This window comes from Ursus maritimus, unplaced genomic scaffold (assembly GCF_017311325.1).
Source record: "Ursus maritimus isolate PB19 unplaced genomic scaffold, ASM1731132v1 scaffold_1, whole genome shotgun sequence".
Classification (NCBI taxonomy): Eukaryota; Metazoa; Chordata; class Mammalia; order Carnivora; family Ursidae; genus Ursus; species Ursus maritimus.
The window spans coordinates 20,573,385-20,587,877 of record NW_024423343.1 but is presented as its reverse complement, the minus strand read 5'-3'; the positions used below and the strand labels follow the sequence as shown (position 1 = coordinate 20,587,877).

Genomic DNA, 14,493 nt, shown 5'->3' with positions numbered 1-14,493 from the left:
CTCATTCATTGTCTGTAGCTTTTCTCAGCTCTCTGCTACTCATGGCAGCTGTCTGCTTCCTCCCACGTTGGCTTCTTACTAAGCACCCCGTGAGCCACTTGGTGGACAAGAGGCAACTCTGCCTGTCACTGGTCAGCCTGATGCCCAGACATGCCCTTCCAGCTGAAAAGAAAGTAAAACTTTAAAAATGTGCATTGCAATAATACCTCTTTTTTTTTTCCCTGTCCTTGTGACCTGAATTCCCCCCGCCTCTAAAAATGAACAGTTCAACAGATACTTATTTGGTGTGTGTTAAGTTCCCCCAGCACCTCAAAAATTCTCAAAAAAAAAAAAAAGAATCAGGCGGTCACTTAGTTATGAGCAGGACCAAAACTGGAGGAAGAACCAGCCCTCGACATTGCCATGGTGTCAGCTGACATGCAGGGACCTCGTAGCCTTCCGTTGGCTCCAGGCACTGGCTTGGGGTAGGGATGGCAAGATTTCTGGAGAGAGCAGATGATAAGTGTTTTTGTCATTATCAATGTCTTTGGTATGTACCAGGATCTGCTAAAAAATCCTCTATAAAATTCCTCTTAGAAAGAGTCACATTCTTGCCCTGCAGAAACCTGCCATCTAGTTAGAGATTCGAGGCCTGAGATCCGCAGATGCCACAGTGACTGCTTACGAGCCCTTGCTGACAAAGGCAGGCAGTGTCGTGTTAGTGGAAAGCGAAGGAGCGGATGGGTAGGAGGGCAGTGGAGATAATTGTTGTTCATGGGCCCAAGGGCGCCAGCAAATACAGGAGGGTGTGGAGAGAAAGGCGCTGAGTTCATTTTTCAGGGAGTATTAACGTTGTTCACTGAGAGAGTGCCATTGATGGGTGGGCTGGGGCTTCAGCGGGCAGCTGCCGGCTGGATCCCCCAGGTTTCCTTCTCCTCTGTCATCCCCAGGCCTTCCTTCAGTGGCTGCCGTCTCTGAGCCCGGACCGCATCAACGTCGTGGTGACCGGCAAGGACCGCCTGACAGCTGGCTTGGTCAACATTGTCAGCTTTGACCTTCTGAGCAAGTTAGAAAAACAGCTAAAAACCCCCTTTAAAGTTGTCATCATTGTAAGTGACTCGGCAGAGTCTTTAAGTACTTCATCTCTGGGGAAGCTTTCTTCTTAAAAGCTCCGAGAACTTTCATGTCTGTGTTCTCCTGGAGCCTCCCTCTGTTTCTAGGAGAATAGAAATCACTATCCTTATTTTGTGGGAAACTGACATTTTATTCATCTCAATAGCAGTTCTCAGCCCTGGCTGCATATTAGAATCTCCTGGGGAGCGCTTTGGAAAGTGTCATTTACTAGGCCTGAGCTGGGGGTTTGCAGCCCATCTCCCCGACGTGAGGTCATGGATGGAGGCCAGCTTGGGGGCCCCGGGCCACCGGACGGCAAGGGCGTGTGCCTTCATCTGGTGCCCTCTCTTGTCCAAGGGGCTCAGATCAAACAGTAAGTTTTTTTTCCAGCCAATATAAAGACACTCGCTTACCCCCCCCCTCAAAAAAAAAGTACAGCTGACCCTTGAACAACATGAGTTTGAACTGCATGGGTCCACTCGTGGGCAAATTTTTTTCAGTAAATACAGCACGGTACGGTGAATGTGTTTTCTCTTCCTTATGATTTTTCTTAATATTTTTTCTCTAGCTTACCTTATTGGAAGAATACAGTTAGTAATCGTATAACACACAAAATACGTGCTAACTGTGCATGTTGTCGGTAAGGCTTCTGGATGAGTAGTTAAGTTTTGGGGGAGTCAAAAGTACATGCTGACTTTTGACTGCAGGAGGCAGGGGGGTAGCACCCTAACTCCTGCGCTGTTCAAGGACTAGCTGTACTTTTCACAGGTTTTGGTGTTTGGTTTTTTTTTTTCCTTAAGTAGGCTTTACTCAAGTTCTGCTCCCAGATGTGACCTCACATCTTTCAGTTAACTGGCTTTCCTTCTTTTCATTCCTCAAGTCCTCCGTAAGGAAAGTCTAGAGAGGCCTGGTGCCGGCCACGGGACAGAACTCAGTGTATTCACGTGGCTCACAAATAAAGGTTAGGAAAAGGCGTGCAGCTCCCAACCCCAGTGCAGGTAACACACGCACAGAGCGCAGTGGATGATTTTCAGCGCCAAGTTTACCCTTGTTTTTCCTCTTGGCAAAACAGGGGAACCCAGTGCCTCTGGATGATAGGAAAGGTTCTTCTTTATTCAAACGTGTGCATTTTAAAAGCCTGTGGTATTTTCCTTCTCTTAAAAATAGAATTCTCTGCTGACAGTGGCTTCCCAAATCCCAATGCTCAGAATGTGGTAGTGCATATCTTACCTAGAAGGAGGGAAAGGAATGAGTTTGTAGGAGGCTCAGAAAAGTCAGCAAGATTGCATTAGAGCTGTGGCTTTCTCAGCACGGGCTGGCTATGAGGGGACGCTTGTTCATCCATGTGTTCAGCCCACAGTTGAGCACCAGCTCCATACCCTGGGCACTGCTACGCACTGAGGGTATGGCGGGAGGAAAGTCAGCCCCATTCTCCAAGATACCCCAGTCCAGTAGGACAGACTGACACGCGCACAGAGCATTAGAATACGTTTTAGTGCTTTCATAGATGTGTGAACCAAGTATTGTGGGAGCTCAGGGAAGGGAAGAAGGCACGGTTGCTGGCCTCGGGGATCTATTATCATGATTTGAACGTGAGAACCATACTCTATTCCTAGCCTAAGCAAACTTCCATGTTTATATGTTTTCACAGCTGTAAGGGTAATGAGTCTTTGAGGAAGTCCTTTCTGGTTTGGCACAAATTCAGGTGTGGCTTTGAAAAAATGTTAGCGTATACATGAAATGCAAACATTAAAAGTATCCCAGGATGATGGTGATGGTTCTCCAGTGTGTAAGAAGAATAATGCCTTCATTTCTTGAGTGTTCTCCTTTGTCGAGTACTTTACACATAATTGCCGATCTTCCCCATGGCCCCTGAGGCAGACATTATGTCCCTTTCACCACTGATGGAGCTGACAATGAGAGCGCTCACATGATTTGCCCACAGGCGTGAAGCCAGCAGGATGGGACGTCATTGATCAAAGCTGGACCGCATCATGTGTTTCTGTTTCTGGCTCAACACTTCCACCTGCCATATGATTTTTGGCAAGCCACTTACCACCCGTGTTAGTTTGTCTTCAGTTATTTAAGAGCCCTGTCTTCTGATTTCAGAGAAATGTTATAGGAAGGAATAAAGTGTCAGCTCTAGGATGTCACACTTCTTAGAAGAGAATTCAGATGTAAGCCATTCCTTGTGGTTAGTTATAAATAATGGAACATTTTAGCCCATTGGTTAAAAGGGTCCATTCCCTTCCCCATCCTCTGTACTTCCTGCTGTTTCTCACTATAAACCCTTTCCTTCTTGGCTGTCGCGGGGGCTCATCATCAGATAGGAGTATGAATGTTACACCCCAGGTTTCTAAGAATAGATGCTCTGACATTTGTGGGTTCATCTTGCACTCCTCTCCGTTGTGCTTTTGAGGACATTTTGGTTCATCGTAGCTGAAATGGACAGGAGGTTTCTTACAAATCACCTCTCGAGATAGAGCCGGGATCCCCTTAGCGTCCCCATCATAGGGTGGCCGATACCACTGAGTGCTTACTGAGTTCAGTGGCAGGACTGTTCTGAGGGCTTTGTGTGTGTTAGCCCATTAAGTCTTACAGCAACCTGATAAGTTAGGTAGTGGTGTCTTACCCATTTTATCGATGGAGAAACTGGCACCGTAGACAGGCACACATGTACCTGTATGTATGCCGTGTCTGCTCAGGTCCACAGCAAGTAATTTGAATGTGTACCAAAATAGAAGTTTCTTCCCCAAATCCTAAGAATGTATTAGTTACTTACTTGGCTTTAGAAAATATGACAGGGGCACCTGACTGGCTCAGTCAGTAGAGCTTGTGACTCTTGATCTCAGGATTGTGAGTTCGCGCCCCATGTTGGCTGTAGAGATTACTTAAAAGTAAAATCTGTGGGGCATCTGGGTGGCGCAGTTGGTTAAAGCACCTCACTCTTGGTTTTGGCTCAGGTCTGCTCTTAGGGTGGCAGGATTGAGCCCCGCATCGGGCTCCACGCTCAGCATAGAGTCTGCTTGAGTTTCTCTCTCCCTCTTCGTCTGCCCCCCACCTGCTTGCACACTCTCTCTCTCTTTCCCCCCAAAATAAATAAATCTTAAAAAAAAATAAAATGAAATCTTTAAAAAAGAAAGAAAAGAGACTATGCCATATTCTAGTTTGCTCACGCATAGAACGCAGAGCTCTGTCGTCAACCTCCATGTTGTAAACCTGGCAGTGCCTTGAGGACGGGAGTTGCGTCTTCTTCCCCTCCTTGAGTTCCTCCGTACTTTGTCACCCTTCCTCAGTGACAGCACTTAATACTTCGCTCCGCTGTGGTGTGGCTGACATCCTTGCTGTCTGGGGGGCCCTGGGAGCAGGAGCTGGGCACCAGTGCCGCGCCCAGGGGCAAGGCACACAGTGGGCCTGCTCTGGCGTTGTGCTGTGCGGACGCCAGGCGCGTCCTACTAAGCAGCAAACCAGCTCGCGGCAGTTTGCTCAGCACCGCCTGCGAGGCGGTAACCCCGCTTCACAGTTGGAAAGCTGTCGGGGGAGATGACGCAACTCGCCCAGGATAAAGTGGAGAAGCGGCAGCACAGCCTGGGTGCTTACGAGGCCCACAGCTGTGTCCTTGAGCAAGAAACTACCAGAGGCGTCCTCGGTGGGACGCCGTGCCAGGGTCAGGCTTGACGTGGGCTCTGTCTCCATCCACTCAGGATTTGGTCTTGTTCACCTATGTGACCCTTTCTTTTCAGGACGAATCTCACTTCCTCAAGAACATCAAGACAGCCCGCTGTCGCGCGGCCATGCCCCTCCTCAAGGTGAGTCCTGCGGAGACCTGGCTTGGAGCCCGAGCCCACTCGGCGTTGAGGGCCCGCTGTATCTTGCTCGGCCTGGCCTTCCACGGAGAGCAAGGGCTTACGTCCGGGGCGAGGGGCTGTGGGCCATGGACGTGACTTAGCGTCCACTCTGGGCATCACTCTGAAGGGCTTCAGCACCAGACTCGTTTTTCTTCCTCACTTCCTGCTAAGGAGCTGGTGGTCGGTGCAGTGGTTTCTGTCTGTCGGAGACGAAGGCCTGTCGGAGGTCACAGGCTGGATGGGGGCTGTACCGTAGGTCCTCTTGGGCTCCCGGACAAGGCAGAGGGGGCCGCCAGCGGCATTCCCTCTGAACAGCTCAGGAGAAACGGCCTGTCTGCTAAGTCACTGTGGGGACAGAGCTCTCTTGCGCTGAGAACCAAGGAAGAGGAGTCGTACAGACTCGGAACCAGGCCATCGGGTGTCAGCAAGAAGCCCTAGAAAGCTGAGGCGTGCCTCAAAGCTGATGTCCTCCCCCTGGGCCTCCCTAAGCCTGTCTGGTTAGCGAGAGGGTCAGCCATCCACAGCCCTTACTGTGCGGGCCTACACTGAGGCCTGCGTGCTCTGGTGGGTCGAGCCCTGGCTTCAGAGCGGGCAGCGTGTGGATGGAGCGTAGCTTCAGATCTGTGTCTGAGAGTGTTCTGTTCTGACACTCGACGTAAGCTCCGTGTTTCATCCGGCACGCGCTCCGGGCCCCCTTCCCCAGACAGCGGGAAGGCCCCCAAACTTCCTTTCATCTTTTTGTGGTGAGCTTTTTCTTAATATTGGGGAACACTAGTCAATTAGGGAAGTCGCTTTTTTTCTTAGAACCAGATAGAAGCCTCTCACAGATGACTTCGGGAGAATCTCCTTTGGTCTGTGTAGACTGAGCAGACAAAATTCCGTGTCTGTCGTGTCTTCCTTAAAGCAGCCCTTGTGCTGTACCCGCACTTGCATACCGCAGCTTTCGTTGCTTGAAAGAAGCTTTACGTTGTACGTAAACTAGGGAAAACAAATATGCTAAATGTTGGCGAAGCTTATTAACATTTGAAAATTAACTTAATTTTTCCAGTTCCCCGTAGAGCACAACTATCTAACTCGTTTCAAATTTTGTTTTGTTTTCTTTTGTTTTAGGAATAACAGCATGATACCCCTTCCAAAGCAGGATTATGTCCTGTGCTCCAAACTTTAAAGTCCTTTACTTAAAAACCTTGATTCTCTGCTCACAGTATTTATAAATATTGATGGACACACTGTAATGAAATGTTTTTCTCAGAGTGGTGACCCTTCTTTTTGGAGGCTTCAATATATTTTCTTTTGAAAAACGTTAACAGATCAGGGTGCCTGGGTGGCTCAGTTGGTTGGGCATCTGCCTTAGGCTTGGGTCGTGATCTCAGGGTCCTGGGATTGAGTCCCGCATCGGGCTCCCTGCTCAGTGGGGAAGCTGCTTCTCCCTCTCCCTCTGCCTGCCGTTCCCCCTGCTTGTGTGTTCTCTCTCTGACAAATAAATAAATAAAATCTTTAAAAAAAATAGAAAAGAAAAATATTAACAGATCTTACCGTGGTTCCAGTATTACAGCGGTACCTAGTTAAATCTGTGCCCCTGATAGCTTAGAAGAAGCTTGCCATAGGTAGGGTGTGTCACTACAGGTACGGAGGAAAGCTTTTTTTTTTTTTTTTTTTTTAATATTTTATCTATTAGCACAAGCCCGTGCCCGCACAGGTGGGGGGAGGGGCAGAGGGAGAGGGAGAAGCAGGCTCCCCACTGAGCAGAGAGCCCGACTCAAGGCTCAATCCCAGGACCCTGAGATTATGACCTGAGCTGAAGACAGACGCTTCACCGACTGAGCCACCCAGGTGCCCCAGTAGGAAGGCTTCTGAGCAGCCACCTGGTTCTTGCGGTCATTGGCTGGCCAGGCAAGCTGGACTACATACTTGTTTCTGAAACATGTGCTTCTGGGTCAGACCTTTTAAAGCAGCATTTATATCTTTAATACCATGGTGTATTTCAGAGTGCTGCATTTAAGACAGATCTTTTAGCTGTTAACTAGTAGGGCTTACCCTGCATTTGCTGTAGAACTCGGATGAGTTAACACTCTGAGATAAGACCCTTGAACATGGCCTGCTGTGTATGGAGGTGTCTTGAAGCCCCTCTCGTCGGTAACGTTGACTTCACAGGATTCCGGGCTGTTGATGGGATTGAGTGGAGGGGCACTGAGGCATTATATGCTGTTCTGCCAACCAGACCTTTCATCTCGGCTGTATTTCCATCTAGATCAGAGTTTCTCAGTCTCGGCACTGCCGGTACTTTGGGCTGGATCGTGCTTTGCCGTGCGGAGCTGTCCTGTGTGCCATGGGGTGTTTAGCAGCACCCCTGGCCTCCCCGCACTAAGTGCCGTAGTCCCTCCACCCACACACCAGGGGTGACAAGGAAAATTGCCTCCAGATATTGCCAAACGTGCCCGGGAGGGGCAAATCACCCCTCTCCATCTCTGTTGAGAATTACTGATCTAGATACTGGAAGGAGACGGATCTAAGTATTTTTGGAACAAGAGAAGAGTTCGGAGAAGTAAAACATGCCTTTAGAAAGGCACGCAAGGGTCTAATTTAGTACTACTCGATTGTTCCTCCAACTTGTGCATCTCCGAGAACTATATTCACATAATTAATATTTCAAGATATGTTTGGCAAATGTGCTCGATGAGGTAGTTAGGTGATATCCTACAGTCTGTGAGCTGGCCAGGCTGGATTGTGTCCTGAAAATGTGAGTCTCGTGAATGGTGATAGCAGGTGCACTCAGGACATACGTGGCTTAGGTTGTAGGAAACTGGTGTTGTGGTCCCCTGGGAAATGTGACGCCTTTCTTTCCGCACAGCACTCTTTGTTTGGGCTACTAAGCGAGGTAGTTCTATTTTTTGTGTACACGTGTGAAAGTAGCAAGACAGAAAGCCATGAGGAACAAAATTCACGGGCGCCTGGGTGGCTCAGTCGGTCGAATGTCTGCTTACAGCTCAGGTCATGATCCTAGGGTCCTGGGATCGAGCCACTCCCCTGCTTAGCTGGGAGTCTGCCTCTCCCTCTCCCTTTGCCCCTCCCCCTGCTTGTGCTCTCTCTCTCTCTAAAATAAATAAATAAGATCTTTAAAAAACAATTCAGATCACCTTAACTCCCTCCAACAGAGAAGACCACCATTAACATGTCCATTGTAGAGCAAGGTCATCATTTTTAATGGCTCTAGAGCCTTCTGTTGGATGGATGCATCCCATAGTTTAGTCCTTAGTGTTGGACGTTGTTTTGCTATTATCAGTAATTCTGCAAGTGAACATCATCGATGTATTTGTAGCTTGCATACTTTGACCTATTAGGACAAATTCCTACGTGCAGAATTGCTGGGTCAAAATTTCACTTTTTGGGGGCGCCTGGGTAGCGTAGTCGTTAAGCGTCTGCCTTCAGCTCAGGGCGTGATCCTGGCGTTATGGGATCGAGCCCCATATCAGCCTCCTCCGCTGGAAGCCTGCTTCTTCCTCTCCCACTCCCCCTGCTTGTGTTCCCTCTCTCGCTGGCTGTCTCTCTGTCAAACAAATAAATAAAATCTTAAAAAAAAAAATTTCACTTTTTGATAGATGCCTCTGAAGGCCCATGTGGCCAGGCTTAACTGTCTTTACTCCCACTCAGCCCAAGTCACGCAGTCTTCTCCACAAGACAACGACCTGAAGGTAGTCAGTCTCTTGCTTTAGAGCAGCGAGGTGGATGTTGGAGTTTTTCTCTGATTTATAGCACTTTTTATTGTCAGACCGGTGTTCGATTATTTCTCTAGAGGGAAAAAGGCCTCAGAATCCCACCATCCTTTCCTAATAAATAGCTATTTCTCTTTTTGTGTGAGTAGGTCCTTTTTATGTCTCTATTGATTGGTTAGATGAAACGAGAGTAGTGACCTAAAATGTATGAGCTTTTTCTTTTTTCCTTTCTTGTTAAAGGAGTTTAAGTAGATGATATATTCAAAAGTGTGTACAGTGAAAAATAACTCTTTCTCCCACCTCTGGGCTCCAGACCCCTTGATTTCTGTCTCCGAAGGCAGCCAGAGTTACCAGATTCTCACATTTACTTCTAAAACTTAGTCTGTGCCCAGCTAAGCAGGTGCGTGTGTTTTTCCTTCCTCCCTCCTTAGAGTGTTCCTCGACTGCTATTGTGCTCCTGCCTTTTTTCTCTGACTCGTGTATCTTGGAAATCATCCCACCTCATTTCAGATGACTCGACCTCATTCTTACAGGTAGTATTGTATTGTATAAATCTATCATGATATGTATCATCTGCTCCCTTTTGATGGCTTCGTAGCCAGGCTTTGGCCATCACATATAGTACTGTGGTGACCATCTTTTCACATGATACACAAGCAGGTGTAGAGAACCCAGTCCCTCCGCCTCTAGAAGAGATGGCTTTTTGCCCCTCTTAGCCCGAAGGGAGAGTGGTATCATTTGAGGGTCTGTTCTCCCAGTGTGACGAGGCCGCAGGAGGAGTCCCTTGTGGTCCTGCTGTTCTGGTGAATTTCCTCCATTTTATCACAGAATCAGGAAGGAAATTATTGGAGTCTAACACTTAAGGTAGAATAGACTATTTTCCCGGCGGAAAAAAACATACTTAATACTTAATTTGAGCGTGTGTGTTATATTAATAACACCTATGCCCATGCATGCCTGGAAGGTCAAAACAATGTAACTTTAATTAGCTATAATTATGCCATTTGATGTATTCACATATATTTTGGTATTTTTTGAACCAGAACACCTGTAGTCACATCCTTCCTTCTTTCCGTTCTTCCCTGAGAACTAGTTACCTTTCACATGGCGTCAGTATTTTATTACTATCAAAGCAGTGATGCTTGCTTAGCTTGAAAGCACTGTGGTTCTCGTGCAGATCAGTTTGGTGTTGGCAGGAGTGCTCAGACTTGTGACTGGAACTTTGTCTCTTTTTGGGAAAAGGCTAGATCCTAGAAGGAACCGTTTTGTATGAAATATGCTGACCCAACCAGAGACTCAGAAAGGCTATTTATGAAGTATCACTGAGTGGTAGGTGGCCCTCTGCTGATCCCTGGAGTAACCTCTGGTCAACAGGGGTCATGATGATGCCATTTGTCCTGGTTTGGTTTTGCATGTCATGGAGAGCAGAGGGAAGAACAGAACCTCGATCTTCTCCCCAGATTCCAGTCACTGGATTTCTCCTGAAGAGTGGGTTTCCCCTCTTGTCCTCAAGGTTTAGATTTAACCACGGGTGTTGACTCTTCTGTTGCTTCTTGGCTCGTGACGGTGATCCTGCATTTGTTTTTGATCTGTGTACTTTTAGTCACGTGCCCCCGAACTGTTTGCCATTCTCCTTGTTTTTGAAGATTCTATAATGACTTCTGAACTCATGACAGCGTAGCTCCAGTGTCCCCACCACATGGGGCTAATGTGTGTATCAGGACACTTGGGTGGCATGGGCACAACCTTCTCTTGGACATCACCAGCCTTCTCAAGTAGTACTGCTAAATCACAGGGGACTCCGCCTACAGACCGAACTTTACCATTAGGAATAACCTGGGGCGAGAACAGGGCTCAGCTTTGGGGAGCATGACTTCTTCCCCAGTCCGGAGTCTTGGTGAGTAAGTGTGTTATACCCAGTTAGAATAATTCAGTAAAGTTATTGGGTCAGTTGGAAAAAAAGAGGTAACAACAGAAATTGCTGCAGAATCCCCAGGCTGCTTCTTGTATGAACTTACGATAATTTCAGCTCTTCTCTGCAACAGAACATTCTCTTGGCTCATATTTAAAAATCTATGTGTAGGTTATTTACTCTGAGTTGGACTGGATTCTCCTTGGCAAATTATTTATACTAACTTACCCTGCTAGCATCCTGTTCCTCAGGGCTGAACTGATGACCTTGATCCCTGGGGAAGCTGACCCTGTCTTTGAAGGTCATCTGCCCCCAACAGAGTCTGCTCCTGTGAATCACATCATTTCTCCAGGACATCACACAGAAATTACTTTTTTGCTCCACAATGGGTTTCCTGGGTGCTGCTCTCCTTCATTAGCCAGAGGAGTCGACTATAAAGTGTTCAGTTTAGTGTGCATTTACGTAGTTTTATGCATTTCTATTTTCTGAGATTGCAGGTTCTCCGACATGGAGGGTGACCCATAAATCATGGGCAGCTGGGCAGAATTAAAGGCCGTTTGGGTGACAGTGATGACAGTACCAACATGTTGGGGCTGAGTAGGGAGCAGGCTAAATCATTCCAGAATAGATAAAACGCTGTTCTGGTTTCTTTTCAAAGCTGGCCTTATTCTTTTTCCATAATGTACTTCTGCTTTTTAAACGCCTACAAACGTCCATTTTCAATGGTCTCATCACCCCTAGTCTGGGCAGTGTATGGGAGAACGCGCTCCGAATTAACTCTGTCCTGTAAATACCCAACCGAGAACCCGAGAGTTATTTTCTGTCACCTGATCTGTGAGCTGTTTCTGCCCAGGCTCCATCCCCAGGCAGCAGCAGCGACATGGGGTATCGGTTTAGGATGATAGGCCGATTTTCTCTTATTGATAAGACTTCTCATTTTCCCCGTTGCATTGAAATGATCTTGGGCCAAGGCAGGCGATGCTACAGACGTCATTCAAGAAGCTCGTTGTTATTTTAATGAGTCTGCATTAAACCGTGCAGGAAATTAGGAGCCTGGGTAATTGAACTGTGGAAAATTGTAGCTGGAGAAATTCATAGCTCTGCTGTCATAATGGAATTAGGTACTGGCAGTCACTGAGAGGGCAGAAGTGCATCTTGAGAGTTGTATATACTGTATATTTATAAGGAATCATTTTTCTTCCCTCTGTTGCACCTTTATTTATTTATTTGTATGAGGCAGCATATCCATTTGAAAACCTAATTTCCTCCCCTAGGTGATGTACTGCACGCCATTGTCTTACGCTCCCCTCGTTAACTCGAGGTTACAGTGGTTAACAAGGTGTTTCTAGACAACTGAGCTCCCCGGTAGGCTTCCTTCTCAGGGCTGAAATGGATTTTACCTCCAGGAATTTTTGGCCATTCCGTGTCCTAATACAGTGGGGAGTGTCTCCTTTATTTTCATCCTCTTGCCCATCTTAGGAAGAGGTGGGATATTTCAGTCTGATCTCCACGGTTCAGGTGGGGGTCAGGCTGGCGAGGAACCTGGAGTTCATCATTGGAGTCGACCATTTATTTCTGTCCTCCCCACTGCTGAGCAGGCTGCTGCAGACCCGAGCTCAGTTTAGGGTACATGGATCTGGGTCCCGCTTTTTAAAGTCCTTATTAACTGCAAAATGAGCTAAGTCAGGGAGCTCCAGGCTCAGAGTATTGTGCAGCTGAGTTAGCGACAGCCTGTTCGTCCCCGAAGAAAATCAGGTAGAGCCTTATCACGGCCACCCCTGGCTCTTCCTCCTGGCAGTGAGAAAGGGCTGGTCCTCGGTGTCATTATCCGACTGGAAGTTCAACTCAGATGTCAGATCCCATCTGGAAGCAGGTCAGACCTGTTCTCTCTCCCCCCTTCCCCTTCCTCTTCCAATGCTGGATTCTTTGAGTTTATTCCATCTTCCCGGGAACACTGGTTAGCTGAGTATTTCTCAGCATACAGCGAACTTTGGTCGGTTGCTTACTTTGTGCCAGGCTCTGTGCTCCAGAAGATAAAGGTGAACCCAGCCCTGATCTCAAGACGCTCGTAGTCTAGTGAGGGAGGTGGAATTCAGTATCATGTGCCGAGTCCTGATGTATGGACTTGTGACAAAGGCAGCCTAGGAAGTGGCATCCCGCTGCTTACGTGGGTCACACCATGAAACTCTCAGAACGTGTGTGCTCCTCTCTCTCTGGCCACAGTACCTTTGCTTAGAGTTCCCAGGTATGGGCCACACTGGGATCTGGAGTGAGGCCAGCCTGTGGTGTCATTGGAATCTAGATCTCCCTGGGTTCTGAGGGGAGTAAACTGGAGAACTGCCAGCAGTCAGGGTGCCCAGGAAGGGAGAGGTGCTCTTGCTGCATTCCAGGGAGTTTTGTTCTTCCTGGGGCATCCAGCTCCAATCCCAGGGGGCCATTTGGGATAGTCCCTAGGTGCTCCTCTGTGTGCTCTCAGCACTTTGGCTGTTTGTCTTCCAGGTTGCGAAGAGGGTGATCCTGCTGTCCGGCACTCCAGCCATGTCCCGGCCCGCAGAGCTCTACACCCAGATCATCGGGGTCAGGCCAACTTTCTTCCCTCAGTTTCATGCGTTTGGACTTCGCTACTGTGATGCCAAGCGGGTATTTATTCTCTCCTCTCCCCATCCCCCAATGCCCCATCCCTCTCCCCAGTTCTGATACTTACCTTTTTTTCCTTCTCTTTGGCCATGGTATGATCAGAAGTACACTGGCCAGGGAGCCAGACCCAGATTTTTGTCCTGCTTTGCCCCTAATTCTGACCTTGAGAATAAGAACAGTCTCTCCTATTTTTTAATGCTTGTGGTTCTGGGGTAGTGTTTCCCAGTGAGGGGACCGGGGGTGATGCATAGGTATCCGGAGCTCTGAGAAGGGCACGGAGGCGAGCTAGGAGTGCGGCTGGGGCCCATGAAAAAAACAACATAAGGCCTCCAAACAGGTAGAGTGGGGAGTGTGATCTGGAGCTGCCTCGGTGGGCCCTCATCAGCCAAAACAGCGACTCATTGCAGTGAATTGTGCCTGCTCGATAGGCCAGAAGCCTCTGAGCTACAGATGCTCTGTGGGAACACAGTGCCAACGGGGCATGCGCTTCTGGGGCTCCAGTCTGCGGGGCTTCAGTCTCCAGGAATGGCAGAGGGAGCTCGTAACTGAGAATGCCATTGCAATCAAACCCTTGATTTCATTTCTTTTCACTGAAAAAAGTATGTATTTAATGACTTGGGGAAATAACAAGAGTGGGGAAAAAAAGCAGGATGCGAAATTTTCCCCATCATTCATTCATTCATTCCCACTTTCTCCCTCTCTCTCCCCTCCCTAACCCCCTCTTCCTCTCCCCCCCATCTCTCTTTCACTTATGATTGGAAGATAATGTACATCAAAACGGATTACTTTTGTAAGCCAGAAAATCGACATTTTTTAAATGTTTAAATGACATTATTCACCGATCCTGCCTTCCTCCTGATGGGCCATTGAATCCCTCAGCGTTCATCAGTCTGATCGAGCCAGCTGAGCATGGGACACTGTCCTCCTCGGTAGAGAAGGCTCCTCACCGAGTCTCCACCATTTCCTCTCTCTCCTCGTCCACGGCCGTGCCTCCCTCCCCGTCAGCAGCAGCGTGTTGGTGGCAGACTCAGCACGCTTCCTGAGCTGGGGGTGCCTCTCAGTGTCAGGCAGCCATAACTGGGTTGGCCAAAGCCTGTGCACATTTCCAGTGTTCTTCCCCAAAAATAACTCGAGAAAGGATGACGCAGAGAATCAGCTCCTTGTTTGCTGAGGTGTTCATATTTTTCCTTACTCAGCTGAGCTTTTTTCTTCTGGGATTGGGCCGCTTTCTCTTCGGGAAGGGACTCCTCCTTCTTGGCCCCTAGTGCCTTCTGCATGCTCTGCAGGCCCG

The 14,493-nt window shown here is 48.2% G+C and overlaps 1 protein-coding gene across 6 annotated transcripts in view; it reads left to right on the top strand.

The window, feature by feature from the left end:
- SMARCAL1 (SWI/SNF related, matrix associated, actin dependent regulator of chromatin, subfamily a like 1) overlaps positions 1-14,493 on the top strand; it is a 56,245-nt gene that overhangs the window by 17,285 nt on the left and 24,467 nt on the right. For all 6 annotated transcript variants that reach the window (XR_568569.2, XM_008690485.2, XM_008690484.2 and 3 more), the window contains 3 exons: positions 930-1,088; positions 4,836-4,901; positions 13,065-13,205. Coding sequence is in view for 5 of the 6 variants with exons in the window: in XM_008690485.2 (XP_008688707.1) it covers positions 930-1,088; positions 4,836-4,901; positions 13,065-13,205 (366 nt within the window). In the remaining variant the exon portion in view is untranslated. The remainder of the gene's footprint in view (positions 1-929; positions 1,089-4,835; positions 4,902-13,064; positions 13,206-14,493) is intronic.